The 12748-nt window shown below is 47.1% G+C and overlaps 3 protein-coding genes across 4 annotated transcripts; all 3 read left to right on the forward strand.

The window, feature by feature from the left end:
- The first annotated feature begins 708 nt into the window (after positions 1–708).
- On the forward strand, positions 709–8335 carry LOC120699598 (putative disease resistance protein At1g50180). Of its 2 annotated transcripts, none has more exons than XM_039983598.1 (6): positions 709–1113; positions 1195–1270; positions 1341–3468; positions 3560–3868; positions 4684–5403; positions 5899–8335. In XM_039983598.1, the coding sequence occupies exons 3-6, from the start codon at positions 3424–3426 to the stop codon at positions 6079–6081; spliced, it is 1257 nt and encodes a 418-aa protein (XP_039839532.1). In that variant the 5' UTR covers positions 709–1113; positions 1195–1270; positions 1341–3423; the 3' UTR covers positions 6082–8335. The 2 variants fall into 2 exon arrangements, with proteins under 2 accessions (XP_039839532.1, XP_039839533.1); XM_039983599.1 differs by having other exon boundaries at positions 1341–3462; positions 3553–3868.
- Positions 2729–3382, forward strand: LOC120701042. Its single transcript, XM_039985213.1, has one exon. It carries the CDS (start codon positions 2729–2731, stop codon positions 3380–3382), a length of 654 nt encoding a protein of 217 aa, XP_039841147.1.
- Positions 8336–9642: 1307 nt separating the features above from the next.
- On the forward strand, positions 9643–10747 carry LOC120701043 (actin cytoskeleton-regulatory complex protein PAN1-like). The gene is made up of 2 exons (XM_039985215.1): positions 9643–9831; positions 9930–10747. Exons 1-2 carry the CDS (start codon positions 9643–9645, stop codon positions 10641–10643), a joined length of 903 nt encoding a protein of 300 aa, XP_039841149.1. The 3' UTR covers positions 10644–10747.
- The last annotated feature ends 2001 nt before the right edge of the window (positions 10748–12748 follow it).

The following is a 12748-nucleotide window of genomic DNA, read 5'->3' on the forward strand; positions in this document are numbered from 1 at the left end:
TGCATGATAAAAAATATGGAGATTTGGTCAGTGAAATAAATTTTTTCTGTGCAGACCCGCAATGGGACCCGAAACCTATTAGGCACTGGACCCGTTAGCCTATTTAGATGGGTTATCCACTCGTGGGGGTGCTGGGGACAGGGTTTTAAAATCCGACCGGACCGGTCTAACCGCCGCTCTCCGGTACCGGTTTACCGGACCGGTTAGGCCGGTAACCGGTGGAAACCGGTTGAATTCAAATCCAAATTCAAATAAATTCAAAAACTCCTATGCAACCGGTTCCGACCGGTTTACCGGCCGGTTTTACCGGTTTACCGGTCGGTTTGACCGGTTTGAAATTCAAAAGCTCCCGTACAACCGGTTTACCGGCCGGTTTGACCGGTTTACCGGCCGGTTTGACCGGTTTGATCGGTGGGCCTTCATGGGCCGGCCCATTTTTTTTCTTTTTCTTTTTTGATTTAACTTTAAATTCCCACAAACTATACTAAATGAATGAATTTTTGAGAAAATTTGACACCATTAGATTCATCACACCTTGAAGTATTTTTAGGAATTTTTTGGAATTTTTTCATTTTTTGAATTCAAATTTAAAATTTGAATTTGGGCCGGTTGGGTACCGGCCGAAACCGGAACCGGACCGGACCGGTTTGATCGGTAACCGGTCAAACCGGACCGGTTCCCACCGGTTAGGTTAACCATGCCTGGGGACCGAAAGAACCCTTCCAAATCGCGAGAGCACCACTCATCTTTCCCCTTCGTGTTCCCTGTCCCCCAGCAAGGCGCCGCCGCCTCGATCCGGTGGAGAAGCGACGGATTCCGCTCCGCCGGCGATGGATTCCGAACGGGAAACACTGGATTTCGGCGGCTAGGCGGCGGCGCGGCCAGTGGGCGACGGGAGGTGGCGGAAAGGGCAGCGGAGGCGGCTGGATTCGCTGGGTCCGCGGCGGATTTCGGTTATATTCGGGCGAAATCCGGCGTTTGGGCTTCGGAACGTCCGCCCTTGCCACCCCCATATGCATTTCTCCATCCACCACCACCACCACCCCCAAGATGCCACGGCATGGTTTGGCTTTCCGCAGTGGGGGTCCTAGACCTCCTAATACGGATATGCTGGTATGTATCTTTTCTTCTTGTTTATTGTATAATGCGTACTCATTTTTTTTCCGTCTCATGTGATTTCATCTTAATATGTAGGCATATATGTATGGACTTAGTCCGTACCCAGATGCATCAACTTATCTAGGCGATGGCGATGATAATGAATAGAAAGGTATGCAACTAATTGAGAATGTTCATCTCTCCTTATTTCGGTCATCATTTTGATTCATTTGAGTGTGTAGGATCCATGTGCATCAACGGTCGCATGAAGCAAACCAACAACATTTTCCCATGCCTATTGTTCGACATATGTATATGTGGGACTTATGTGGTCATGTTTGCAATATAATATGTGTGTGCTTGCCTAATTTGGATATGGATTGCTATTAGAACATGATGTATCCTATATTTCTGGACTATGGACTATGCACTTGTATTATTTGGACTTTAGAAGTGTTGTGGATGCTATGTCGTCATGTTTATATGGTTTTGTGTTGAATATATTGTGTGTGAAACATATAATATGCACTCTGAACTCTAACTCTGATATGCGCAAAATATGGGCGGGTCATATCAAATTTTTTTATTTTTTCTATTATTCCCTCTCAAAATAAGGTTTTTCAGTTAATAAACAGCGAATTTCGAAATATGAGAATCGAATTTCGGACCGGGATTTCAGAATTCCGTTTTTTTGAATTTAGCAAAATTTACCGGTCGGTTTCTGCGAATTTCGCCGAATTTGGGCTCCAAAATTCGTTTCCGAACGTTACCGGATTCATACACTAACGGTAATGTAAACCTTGCTCCAACTGCTTCCCCAGATTCTCTCGCCCGCTGACGCACGTCTCCACCTTCCGGCCGCGCGTGCCTCACCGCCCGCTCGCCGCGCTGCCCTGCCCGCCGGCCCGCTTCCCCCTCGCCTGCTCGCCGGCCGGCCGCGCCTCCCCGACCGTCCGCCCGCCCGCCAACCGCGCGTCCCCGCCGGAGCTCGGCCGGAGGTCCATTCGCATCCGCAGGAGCTCGGCTGGAGATCGATTCGCGTCCATGGAGGTCGATTCGCTCTGCTGGAGGTCGATTCGCGACTGCTTCATCGTCGCTTGGAGCTGGAGCCTCACCGGAGCGCCACCAAACAGGTTATTTTGGGGAGCACGAGTGTCCGGGGCGGGAGTTCTTGGGAGCGAGGAGCGGAGCGAGGTCATTTTTGAGCGCTGCCAAACGCGCCAGCTTTGCTTTGGGCCCTCCGTCGTCCTGCCCTGTTCGTCCGTGTGCTGCGGGAGCCCAAGCAGCCGCGGTTTTGGGTGTCTGTGGATCTGGATTGGCGACACCAGGGGAAGCCTCGGCAACGCTTCTTGTTTTTTTTTCTTATGAAATATGCTATGCCAGATGCCACTGCTATGAAATCCAAATTTTCCATCCTTGTTGCCATCGCCATACATACATTTTGGAATCTGATGGACTGCTCCTCATTCGCTTTTTTTATAACCCCTATGGGATGCCTTCTCCGCTAAGCAGTAAACAGTAGTGAGCATTATCGGAGCCCCAGCTAGCGCCCATTAGAAATCCACACAAACATTATCAGAGCTGGTGCGTGCTTGGTGGTGAGACCAGCTTACCCCGGTCGTCGGTGGGCATGGCTGAATCGGTGGTGGATGCCGCGCTTGCCGTGGTCAAATCCACCGTGGCCGCGGGGGTGGCACTGCAGCTCGGAGTGAAGGCTAGTCACCTGGAGGACATCAAGAGTGACCTGGAGCTGTTCAAGACTTACCTCACGACCACCGACGAGGAGCGCGGCCAGGACAAGATGAAGATGGAAAGGGTCTGGGCGCGCCATGTCCGCGACGTCGCCTACGATGTGGAGGACTACATGGAGGACTGCCGCATTCATCTGGCCAATTGGTCGTGGTGGTCCCCCTCCAACATCCTCAAGTGGTGCCGCATCGCCGGCGAGATGGAGGAGCTGAGAAGCAAGGTGCGCAGCGCGTGGAAAAGTAGAAAACTCTGCAGCTCCATGGCTGCTCCTCACAGTCAAGCTGAATCTGCGCTCAGTCCGGGTACAGAGAGCTCCATGGCGCCAGTGCAGGAGGCTGGCGCCTTCTTCAGATGTCGAGTCCATGATCTGAACAAGCCATCTGGAGTTGGCCTCACCAAGCTGCTGTCTGGCCAAGACAGCTCGCTTATGGTAGCCTCCATCTGTGTGAGAGCGACAGCAATGAACACATTAGTTGGGGAAGCCTATGATGGTCTTGTCGCGACCGGCCAGTTCCCACATGCCATGCCTGGGTGACACTACAGCATCCTTCCAATCTGGGCGAGTTCATCCGCAGCATGCTCAGGCAATTCCAGTCATCCGCTTCTCAACAAGAGAAAAAGGTTTGTATTTCTGTACACTCGTTTTTTCTTTTACTATATATAATCATCAGTAGGGGATAACCCCCTCCTGTTTTCTCAAAAAAAAAAAAAGGTTCTGGAGGGTGCGGCCATAGTCGATGTGCTACAAAGTATAGACACCATGTGCGAGATACAACTGATCATTCGGGCCCTGGATGGAATCCTTCAACACAAGAGGTACCTGCTCGTCATTAACGACACATCCACAAGGGAAGAATGGAATTCCATCAAGCTATATTTGCGGCCGGACATCAAGAATGCAAATAGGATCATAGTCACTTCCCTGGATGAGGGAGTAGCTAGATATTGTGCCGGCGGGCTGACAAGCAGCTCCTTCTGCCTCTCCGTTGGTACTGCAACTCTTCCTGCCTTCTGCAACATGGTAAGTTTGTATATCCATTTGGATATTTATTTTTCCACCGGCCATTTTCCAATTTCGTTCTAGCTAGTATGCGATGGTTATTGTACTTGTGCCTCTTTCGATCAGTGGTATCTTTTTCCCCATAAATCACCCTTCACGAAAACTCTTATTACATAAGTGATTCGCGTCTTCCAATGTACAAGTAAATACTCTAGTCAGAACCAATATCTTTGAGACTTGTCCCTATATATTCCACTGTAGGTCTTTGGCCCCCTCCAATTTGACAGACCTAGCCTTCCATCAGTAACATCATAGTTCGAATCATATATCAGCACAACTTATATTAGCGAGTGCAAAAGTATACACTACAAATCCGAAAATAAGAAGTCATAAATCTTAAAGGAAGGTGACAACCACATAACTTTTTATAACTTAAAAGATTGTCGAGGAATCTAATTTGGTTTTATTGGGTTGTTTTTTAAGACAGAAACAATGTCACACTTGCGATTGTGATTAGTCCATACAGCATGAATAGGATACAAAAGAAAAGGAGATCAGCGTAGAACCTTCTAGAGTCATGCCAAAAATAACAGCCTAGCGACTGGGATTTGCATTAGAAAGAATTTGCATTATACTGAAAAACCCCAACCACCACCTTTTGAAAAACAATCGTCGGCTATAAGGAAACTGGATGTGTAGGGACACATTTAAGAAACATTAGCAGAGAGTTGTACAAAACAATTACTCGTATTTTGTAAGAATGACTAGTTTATTCTAAATACTGCATTACCGACTCTGTTTTCAGAATGATATATGGTTTTTAATTGTGTCACCAGGAGCTTGTGGCTGACGAACCTGCTGAAGCTTGCTCTAATGTCAGCAACCCTGAAAGCATCGCTTCAACAAGCAGCGAGATTGTGGAAATCACTGTCTGCAACCCTGAAAACATAGCCCAAAGGGCCAGAGATCGAATAAGTAGAACAATTGCTAGAGATGAAGAGGTGCCCCAGCTCGTGGGTCGGGAGAAAGAAATGGATTGGCTAGTCAGCGCAATGACAGACACTAACAATGAGCAAAATAATGTTATACCAATCTGTGGTATGAGGGGCATCGGCAAGACCGCCCTTGTACGAAATGCCTACTGTCATCAGGATGTCATTGATCATTTCACACACCGTGCCTGGGTGACTGTATCATATCCTCTTAACAAAGGCAATTTATTCCATAATATACTTCAGCATTTCAAGTCAAATGATAATAATTCCTATTTGAGGAGGCCATTACAAGAAATGTACATTGAAGAGCTGATTGAATTTTATGAGGTGAATAAGCGCACCTGCCATTTCAGATGTCTTGTTGTTGTTGATGGACTCTCTACCACCCAAGCATGGAATTTAGTCAAATCGTCCTTATTGTTGGAAGATTATAAAGCATTACTTCGAATAATAGTCACCACTAGGGAACTTCAAGTTGCTAAATATTGTTCCAATACTGACTTTGTGTACAACCTCAGCCGCCTAAGTGAAAATGACGCCTCCGAGTTATTCTGTCTGAAGGTATTTCTTGAAAACTTTCTACAATTTTTTAGGCATTCATATTGTATTGTCGATAAAGTTATACACTATAAAGCTCGTTCACTATATGAAACAGGTATGGAAGTCTTTATTTACAATTGAATTAGCATTTACTAACGAGAGTGAGATATGAATTAGATCTTGATCATGCCCAACAAGTCTTGATGTTCAACCTCAGCTTATAAAAATAAGATTCTGTCTATTGTTGATTTAAGCTTTTTTTCCTAATATAATTCCTTTCTGCTCTGTGTACTAATTCTATCTGAACAAGTTATTTTAATTTTTTATATAAATGTTTACCTATAAAAAATGAATTAATCAAGTTTGTATCTGAACAATTTGATATGTTTATATGAGCCAAAACAAAACATACATGTTTGCACCCAAATCCACAATTCTATCGCAATGTTTATCGTTGGTCAAGATTACACCTCTATGAAAGTGTGCTAACATAAAACATGAATTTTATTGCCACAGGCATTTGGGAGAGCCACTGAAGTTAAATTAAGTGCAGAGATGGTTAAGCAAAAATACCAGATGCTGGATAAATGTGGGGGCATTCCTTTTGCTATCGTTGATGTATGTCAGCTTGTGGCTTATAGACCTTTTACAGCTAGAGAATGGGAAAGTATAAACAAGAATATCAAGCTGTATCAGTAACCAACTCCAGAACTTGAATCCATGAGGGCAACTCTGGAGTCATGTTACAGTAGTTTGTCCTACCACGTTAAGTATTGCTTTATGTACCTCAGCATTTTCCAAGAAGATCTGAACATAAAGCGTAGGCGGTTGGTGAAGCGATGGATTGATGAAGGATATATGATGGGAATATGAGGACCTGAAGCTGAGAAACTTGGGGAGAATGTGTTCAATGAGTTCCTTAGTATGACTTTTATCCAACCAACCAAGTACGCAGCAATAACAAGTGGAAGAGTAACAAGCTGCAGTATTCACCCTCTAATGCTACAGATCAGCACAGTGGAAGCCAAGGAGGAGAAGTTGGTGTGCATTCTTGACAATGATCACAGTGATGTGGCCTCAGGGGATATAATAAGGCATCTGGTTGTCAGGAGGAACTGGAGCAGGGATAATGAGGACAGGTACAAGAGCATGGATCTATCCTGTGTTCGCTCACTCACGGTTTTTAGTGGCGGCCATTTTTCCTGTCACGCAACATGCACTTCCTGAGGGTGCTGGATTTGGAAGCCGTGGAAGGTCTAACAGGGCTTGAACTCGAGCACGGGTATTGAACAACTACCGAAATCAGTGGGCAAACTTCAATTCCTTGAGACTCTAGATATCAGATACACCAAAGTCAGGACGCTGCCATCCACTATAGGTCACCTTAAAAGCCTATGTTGTCTTCGTGGTGGTTTGTCCCTACAAGCTGACCCTGCTCGAAGTGGTGGTGGTGGTGATCCATGGGGCATGGATGTCCCCAAGGACATAGGGAAGCTTCAAGAACTGAAAACAACGGGTACCTTGAGCATCGGAAATCAAGACCGTCAAGTTCTTCAGGAGCTGAGTAGACTGCCGCAGTTACAGCGGTTAAGTGTTACCGGCATTACTGATCAGAATGGCCCTGACTTGTGCTCCACCCTCCAGCATCTCAGCTGCCTTCAGTCTTTGGCCTTGCACTCTCCAGGATTTCTTCAAGGTTTACCTCAGAGCTTGCTGGCGGATTCCTTACAATCTCCTCTGGAATGCCTTGAAGTTCTGAAGCTGTACGGCAACCTCCCTGCCCTTCCACAATGGATCTCGGGTTTATGGAACCTGTTCAAGTTATACCTGCGCAATACAAAACTCGAAGGACCATTGTACGGCATGAATGTCCTTGAACATCTGCCTAACTTGACCACTCTTCTTTTGTTAAAAGATTCCATTCTGGCACCGCAGCTGACATTTAAATATGGTGCATTTGAAGAGCTTGAGCTGCTGGAGTTGTCATGTTTGGCGGATCTAGCGTCTTTGGCATTTAAAGCATGGGCAATGCCTAAGATCAAAACACTTCACGTTAATGGCTGCAATAATCTGGATGGCCTGTTGATCAAAAAAGGTGCAATGGCTAAACCCGAGACTCTGGAAATTAAATACTGTTATGGTCTACGTTTGGTGTCATTTGAAGGTGCATCCGTAAGAATGCCTATGCTCAAGAAGTTCCAAGTTGGTGATTGCAAAAATCTTCGGCTGTTGAAATTTGCAAAGGGAGACATGCCTAACCTTGAGACACTCCCAAGTCAGGAACTCTTATAATCTGTGGATAAAATTTGAAGCAGGGGCTCTGCCAAAGCTGAAGATGCTCCAAATTAGTGGCTGCAGAAAAGTGCAATGGCTGCCATTGGGACTCCCAGCTGGTGATGACCCGTGGGTTTCATCAATTGATGCCGGAGCTATGCCTAACCTCGAAACCCTCCATATCGGAGACTGCTATGAGCTACATAACATGTCATTTGGATGTGGAGCAATGCCTAAGCTTGAGGCTATCCGTTTTGAATGGTGCAAATATCTTAGGGCATTGACATTCGAACTGGGAGCTACACCTAAGGTTGATACACTCAAAATTATTGAGTGCCATCCTCTGAATTTGATTGCACTGTCAGGACTGCAGCATCTCAATCTAAGATCAAATGTTTTTGAGTAAATGTGCCCTGTACTAGGGACTAGCTCATCTCCTGGAACACAGGACCGACTGCCTTGCAGACATCTCCCAGGTTTTGATTACATGCATGCAGAGTAATCAAAGTAGTAATTGTGTACCATTTCTTGCTTGATTCAGAGTTCCAGTTGTTCTTCTGTATTATGTTTGGAAGCTACTGCCGGTTATGGCCTTAATAATTTCTTAATTTCCACACTGTCGTTCTTCAAACTTTTTTCCCCTCCTCAAGTAACTTGTCAATGATTGTTACTGCAGAAATGCTTGTTCCAGTTACTGCTTACAGGCATGGTATATGCCCGACTTCTTTTTCATATAATTCATGTAGAGAATTGTTTTTACAGAATCCTCACCCCTCAAGTGACAAAACAATAATCCTGGTGTAAGGGTACGTTCTTTCAGTGTTTGTTCATGGGATTTATGCAAAAGTCCCTCCACTTTAGTTCTTAAAGAACTGAACAGAAGGGGTTTTTAGGGACTTAAAGTGCAAACTGAGGCTAAAAATCAGAAGTCCCTCTTGGAGGAGCTTTTTGGGACTAAAAGCCTACATGAGGCCTACAATTTCACCCTTACCTCCGGCCCTCACCTCTTGGATGCATGCAGATTAAGGGTAATATGGTCATTTATGCATTTCATTTAATGACCTCTAGTCCCCTTTAATTCCTAGAACCAAACAGAACGAGACTAAAGTTTTTAGTCTAGAGACCAAAATTAGTCCAGGGACTTTTGCAACCAAAATGGGTCTAAGGGAAGCGATGAGAGGAATGGCCCCTGCCGGATGAAACTTCCTTCTTATCGATAACGCTGGAAAATTTGATCGTCAACATTGTATGTCAGGAAATAGACAGGAGTGCAAGAGTGCTACTACTGCTATGGAGAACTTGGCAGATGCGGAATAACATCACGCATGAGACGGAGAAGCTATCTTTTGCAAAGTCAGTGGGCTTCCTGACCAAGTATTGGACGGAACTGTGCTCATTACGACAATGCCACCATGGTTGCAGGTCGTAGTGAGAATTTGGCATACAATGAGAATTTGTGAGTGGGCTTCCTACCAAATATTGGACAGAACTGTGCTCACTACGATAATGTCATATAATTCATGTAGAGAATTGTTTTTACAGAATCCTCACCCCTCAAGTGACAAAACAATAATCCTGGTGTAAGTGTACGTTCTTTCAGTGTCTCTTCTCCAGCGGTGATGATGCCGTCCCCAGTGCGCCGTGCCGATGCAAAAAGGAGGGACTGGGATCGTGAGGCTCGTTTGCAGCCTACTGAAACACTGATGTTTGGCTGCAAGTCGTGAGGGTAGAGCACCGGCTTGTCCCCGCCATGCCAAAACGATGTCGCGGCCGATGATCGAGTTATTATGTGCTGGATGGATTCAGACGGCGTCATTTTTGTGCATCAAATCTTGGACCACGAACCCGTTGAGAAGAGAGTTCGGATGCAGTTTTCCCTTTTATGCTAGTTTCCCATATTTTGACATGCTAACATTTTGGAAGTGAACTAATCACGCTCGTTATGCCCTGCTAAGCTGAGGTCCAGTCCAGCGACAAGAGGGCGAAATGATGGATCTTCAGATATCACAAGACGGATTCTTTCTTGGTCCTATTTTGGACTCCCCTGCTTCCCGCCTAGAGTTCCCGGGAACACACTGCAACCTGAATTCAGTGGCTATCGTATTTGAATTGAATATTGATCCATGGAGGAGGTTTCTTAACACTCATGCAGTAGGGGAACAAATGCAGATCTCTGTACCGTGCACACCTGCGCATGCACATCACCTGACCGAACACAATTTGCTAATTACCAAAGAAACTGCAGCCAAGTCTGAAAAAACTCTGCTGGCTAGAAGAGCAAAAGGCCAACACGACGGCGTCCGATTCGATCACCCACTGCACCATGGCACCATGCTGCGCTACTACTGTTACTTTTACCACAACCAGCCTGGGATTGTGACTGTGACGCGCCACAGGATCGGACGCTGCTCCGGCGGCGCTCGCCGGCGGAGGCAGAGGGGCCGTGGTACAACCAGGCGGCGCAGGTGCAGCAGCAGACCGCCGGCGCCCGGCCCAGCGCCACCACGCACGCCAGGGCCAGCACCGCCAGCAGCAGGACCAGCGGCGGCCAGCCCGCGCGACGGCCACCGCCGGCCACTCCTCTGCTCGCTGACCCCTCCTCATCGGCACCAGCGGCCACGGGGAGAGGAGCAGCCGCGCCGGGGCCGGAGCTGTCGCAGGCTCCACCAGCGCAGGGCCGAGCCACTCCGACGCTGACGCCGGCCATCGCTCCGGCTCCACCGCCGCGCTTCCGGCCGCGGCCGGCGAGCCTGAGCTCCTGCAGCGCGGCGGCGAGCCCCGCGCGCAGCCGCGCACGCTTGGAGTTGGACCCCTTGGCGGTGGCGCCGCCGCTCCTCTTCTTGATGGAATCGCTCTTGGAGAATAACAGCCGCCGCCTTGGCTGCGGCGGCGCCCTCGGGGAGCTGCCGACCCGCCGCAGCGCCCTGCCGCCTCCGCCTCCGCCGCCGAGCATGGAGGACCGGTGGTGGAGAAGATGCACGAGCTGACCCTCACCGCACCGATGAGATCCCGCGACACGAGCCCCGGAGACTGAGATGCTGCTCTGCTCTGCTACTCCTGCTACGCTGCTGCTCAAGTGGTCAAATGGAGCTGCACGGCAAGCGCGTGAGGGTGAGTGAGAGGCAGCTGCGCGCTCAAATAGCGATCGGAGCCGGAGCTGCAGCGCAGCGGGTGGGGGTGGGGGACAGGAAAGTGCAGGGTGCCTGCCCTGCCGCCGTGGCGGCGCGTCGAGCCGTCGGCCGGCGAGGCGCCCGAGGAGAAGACGCGTGAGACGCCGCGCCACGATGCGCGTGGGGGGGCGTGGTGGCTACCTCCTCACCGTGTCAGTACTGCGCGCGCTCGTGGCCACCCACGTGCAGGGATGGCAATTTTACCCCGGGTACGGGTACCCGACCCATCGAGATTATGGGTATAAAATTTTATACGCCGGTACGTGTATATAATTTTATCTACGGCTAGAGCAAAGATAATAATTATTATCTGTGGGTACCCATTGGATACCCAAAATACAATAATTGTAATCTAGCGAACTCATTCATTCTCAAATTTTATGTCTCATTTTTTGTTGTTGTACGAACTATATAGATTAATAATGAGATTGTGTAACAGATGTCAATGCGATATTGATATTTTGCTTATAGTTTGTAGTGAAGTGTATGCATTATTATTGTATTTTTTGATGAAATACTTAGTTAGAGTTGAATGCATCTACTCACATACAACTACAAAAAGATGATGATGGTGCAGAATAAAAAAATTATTAATTCTTTATTTTACTAATGCTTTGTATTCACTTGTATGAACGATAAATTCAAAATATACTAATCTATAGGACCAAATGATATGTTATTTATACTATCATTAGTAGACCCGATGTATACATGAAACTCGACCCGTACCCGGGTATAAAATTCTACCGGCCAGACTTCACGAATACATATATACCTTAGAGTTTCAAATTTCGTCACGAGCGGATACTTACTCTACCCATACCATATCCAAACCCGTTGCCACCCCGGGGGCACCTATGTGTCTTCCGGAAGGTACATAGCCTACACATCTACAATCCAGCAACAACCCATAAACGACCCATGAACTATATTAGTTTGAATAGCTGTTCGCTTAGACAACCAAACACTATATCGTAATTGGGTCACAGTATTGGGCAGCAATAGAAGCAGATGAATCTTGCCAGATGACTGATCATCATCGTGTGGTAGGCTGATAAAAAATTATCGCTTTTTCTCTAGCACCAGTTACATCTTAAAAATGTTGATATCCACTTTTGCCTAACAGTTACAATATTCAACATTTTGAATTAGAATGTCTAACATTTTTAATTAAGTTCATCATTTTGGATAAACTAATTCAACATTTTGTATGAAAATGTTGAAATAGTCTATCTAGAATGTTGAAGTAGTGTATCTAAAATGTAGAACTTAAATATGTAAAATGTTGATATTCAAAAGTTTTAAAAATATAGGCATATTATATCTCATTTTGTTAAGAAAATTATAACAAATACTATGGTCTAAACGGAATTCAAATTGGGTGCGGCATTAGAGAAAAAAATCAAGTTTGAAATTCAAAATCGAACATCCGGAGAGGTAGCAACCAACCTACTAGCTGTCTTGTCCTTCCAGCATGCCTATCGTGACGTGTTCCTCTGCTCATCTAATAGCGTGCAACGCGAGAGAGGGAAAGAAATACCACCATTCACTTTGACTACACGCACGAATCTCAAAGTGGAAGATGAGTAGACTTTCTATAAGGTGGATAGGATTTCCGTTGCCACCCCTACACACGTGTGGCGCCGCGGAGGAAGAAGCCAACAGGAGCTTCCCGTGCGCTGCTGGGCCTCGTATCTGGGCTGCAACCGGGCCGCGGCCCGGCCCATACGGCCCAGGTTCCCTCTCTTCCCACGACACTCTCCTCGCTCTCGTCTACTGGAGCCGCGGCCTTCTTTCCTGGCGCCGCCGCTCGGCCAGTCGTCGCCGCCGCCCATCGCCAGGTCTTCGTCTTCCGGCGACGAGCGTCCCCCCATCAGGTATACCCCTCCCTTCCCTTCCCTTCCCTCCCCTCCGCGCGAAGC

The sequence above is a fragment of the Panicum virgatum genome, chromosome 3K, assembly GCF_016808335.1.
Source record: "Panicum virgatum strain AP13 chromosome 3K, P.virgatum_v5, whole genome shotgun sequence".
NCBI classification, from domain to species: Eukaryota; Viridiplantae; Streptophyta; class Magnoliopsida; order Poales; family Poaceae; genus Panicum; species Panicum virgatum.

Excerpts from the sequence above, each read along its gene's own strand:
- LOC120701042 (XM_039985213.1), top strand. The coding sequence starts at position 2,729 with ATGGCTGAATCGGTGGTGGATGCCGCGCTTGCCGTGGTCAAATCCACC.
- LOC120699598 (XM_039983598.1), top strand. The coding sequence starts at position 3,424 with ATGCTCAGGCAATTCCAGTCATCCGCTTCTCAACAAGAGAAAAAG. Across the intron at positions 3,469-3,559 it reads CTTCTCAACAAGAGAAAAAG|GTTCTGGAGGGTGCGGCCAT; the intron begins GTTTGTATTTCT and ends AAAAAAAAAAAG. Across the intron at positions 3,869-4,683 it reads TTCCTGCCTTCTGCAACATG|GAGCTTGTGGCTGACGAACC; the intron begins GTAAGTTTGTAT and ends TTGTGTCACCAG.
- LOC120701043 (XM_039985215.1), top strand. The coding sequence starts at position 9,643 with ATGATGGATCTTCAGATATCACAAGACGGATTCTTTCTTGGTCCTATT. Across the intron at positions 9,832-9,929 it reads GGGAACAAATGCAGATCTCT|AAGAGCAAAAGGCCAACACG; the intron begins GTACCGTGCACA and ends TCTGCTGGCTAG.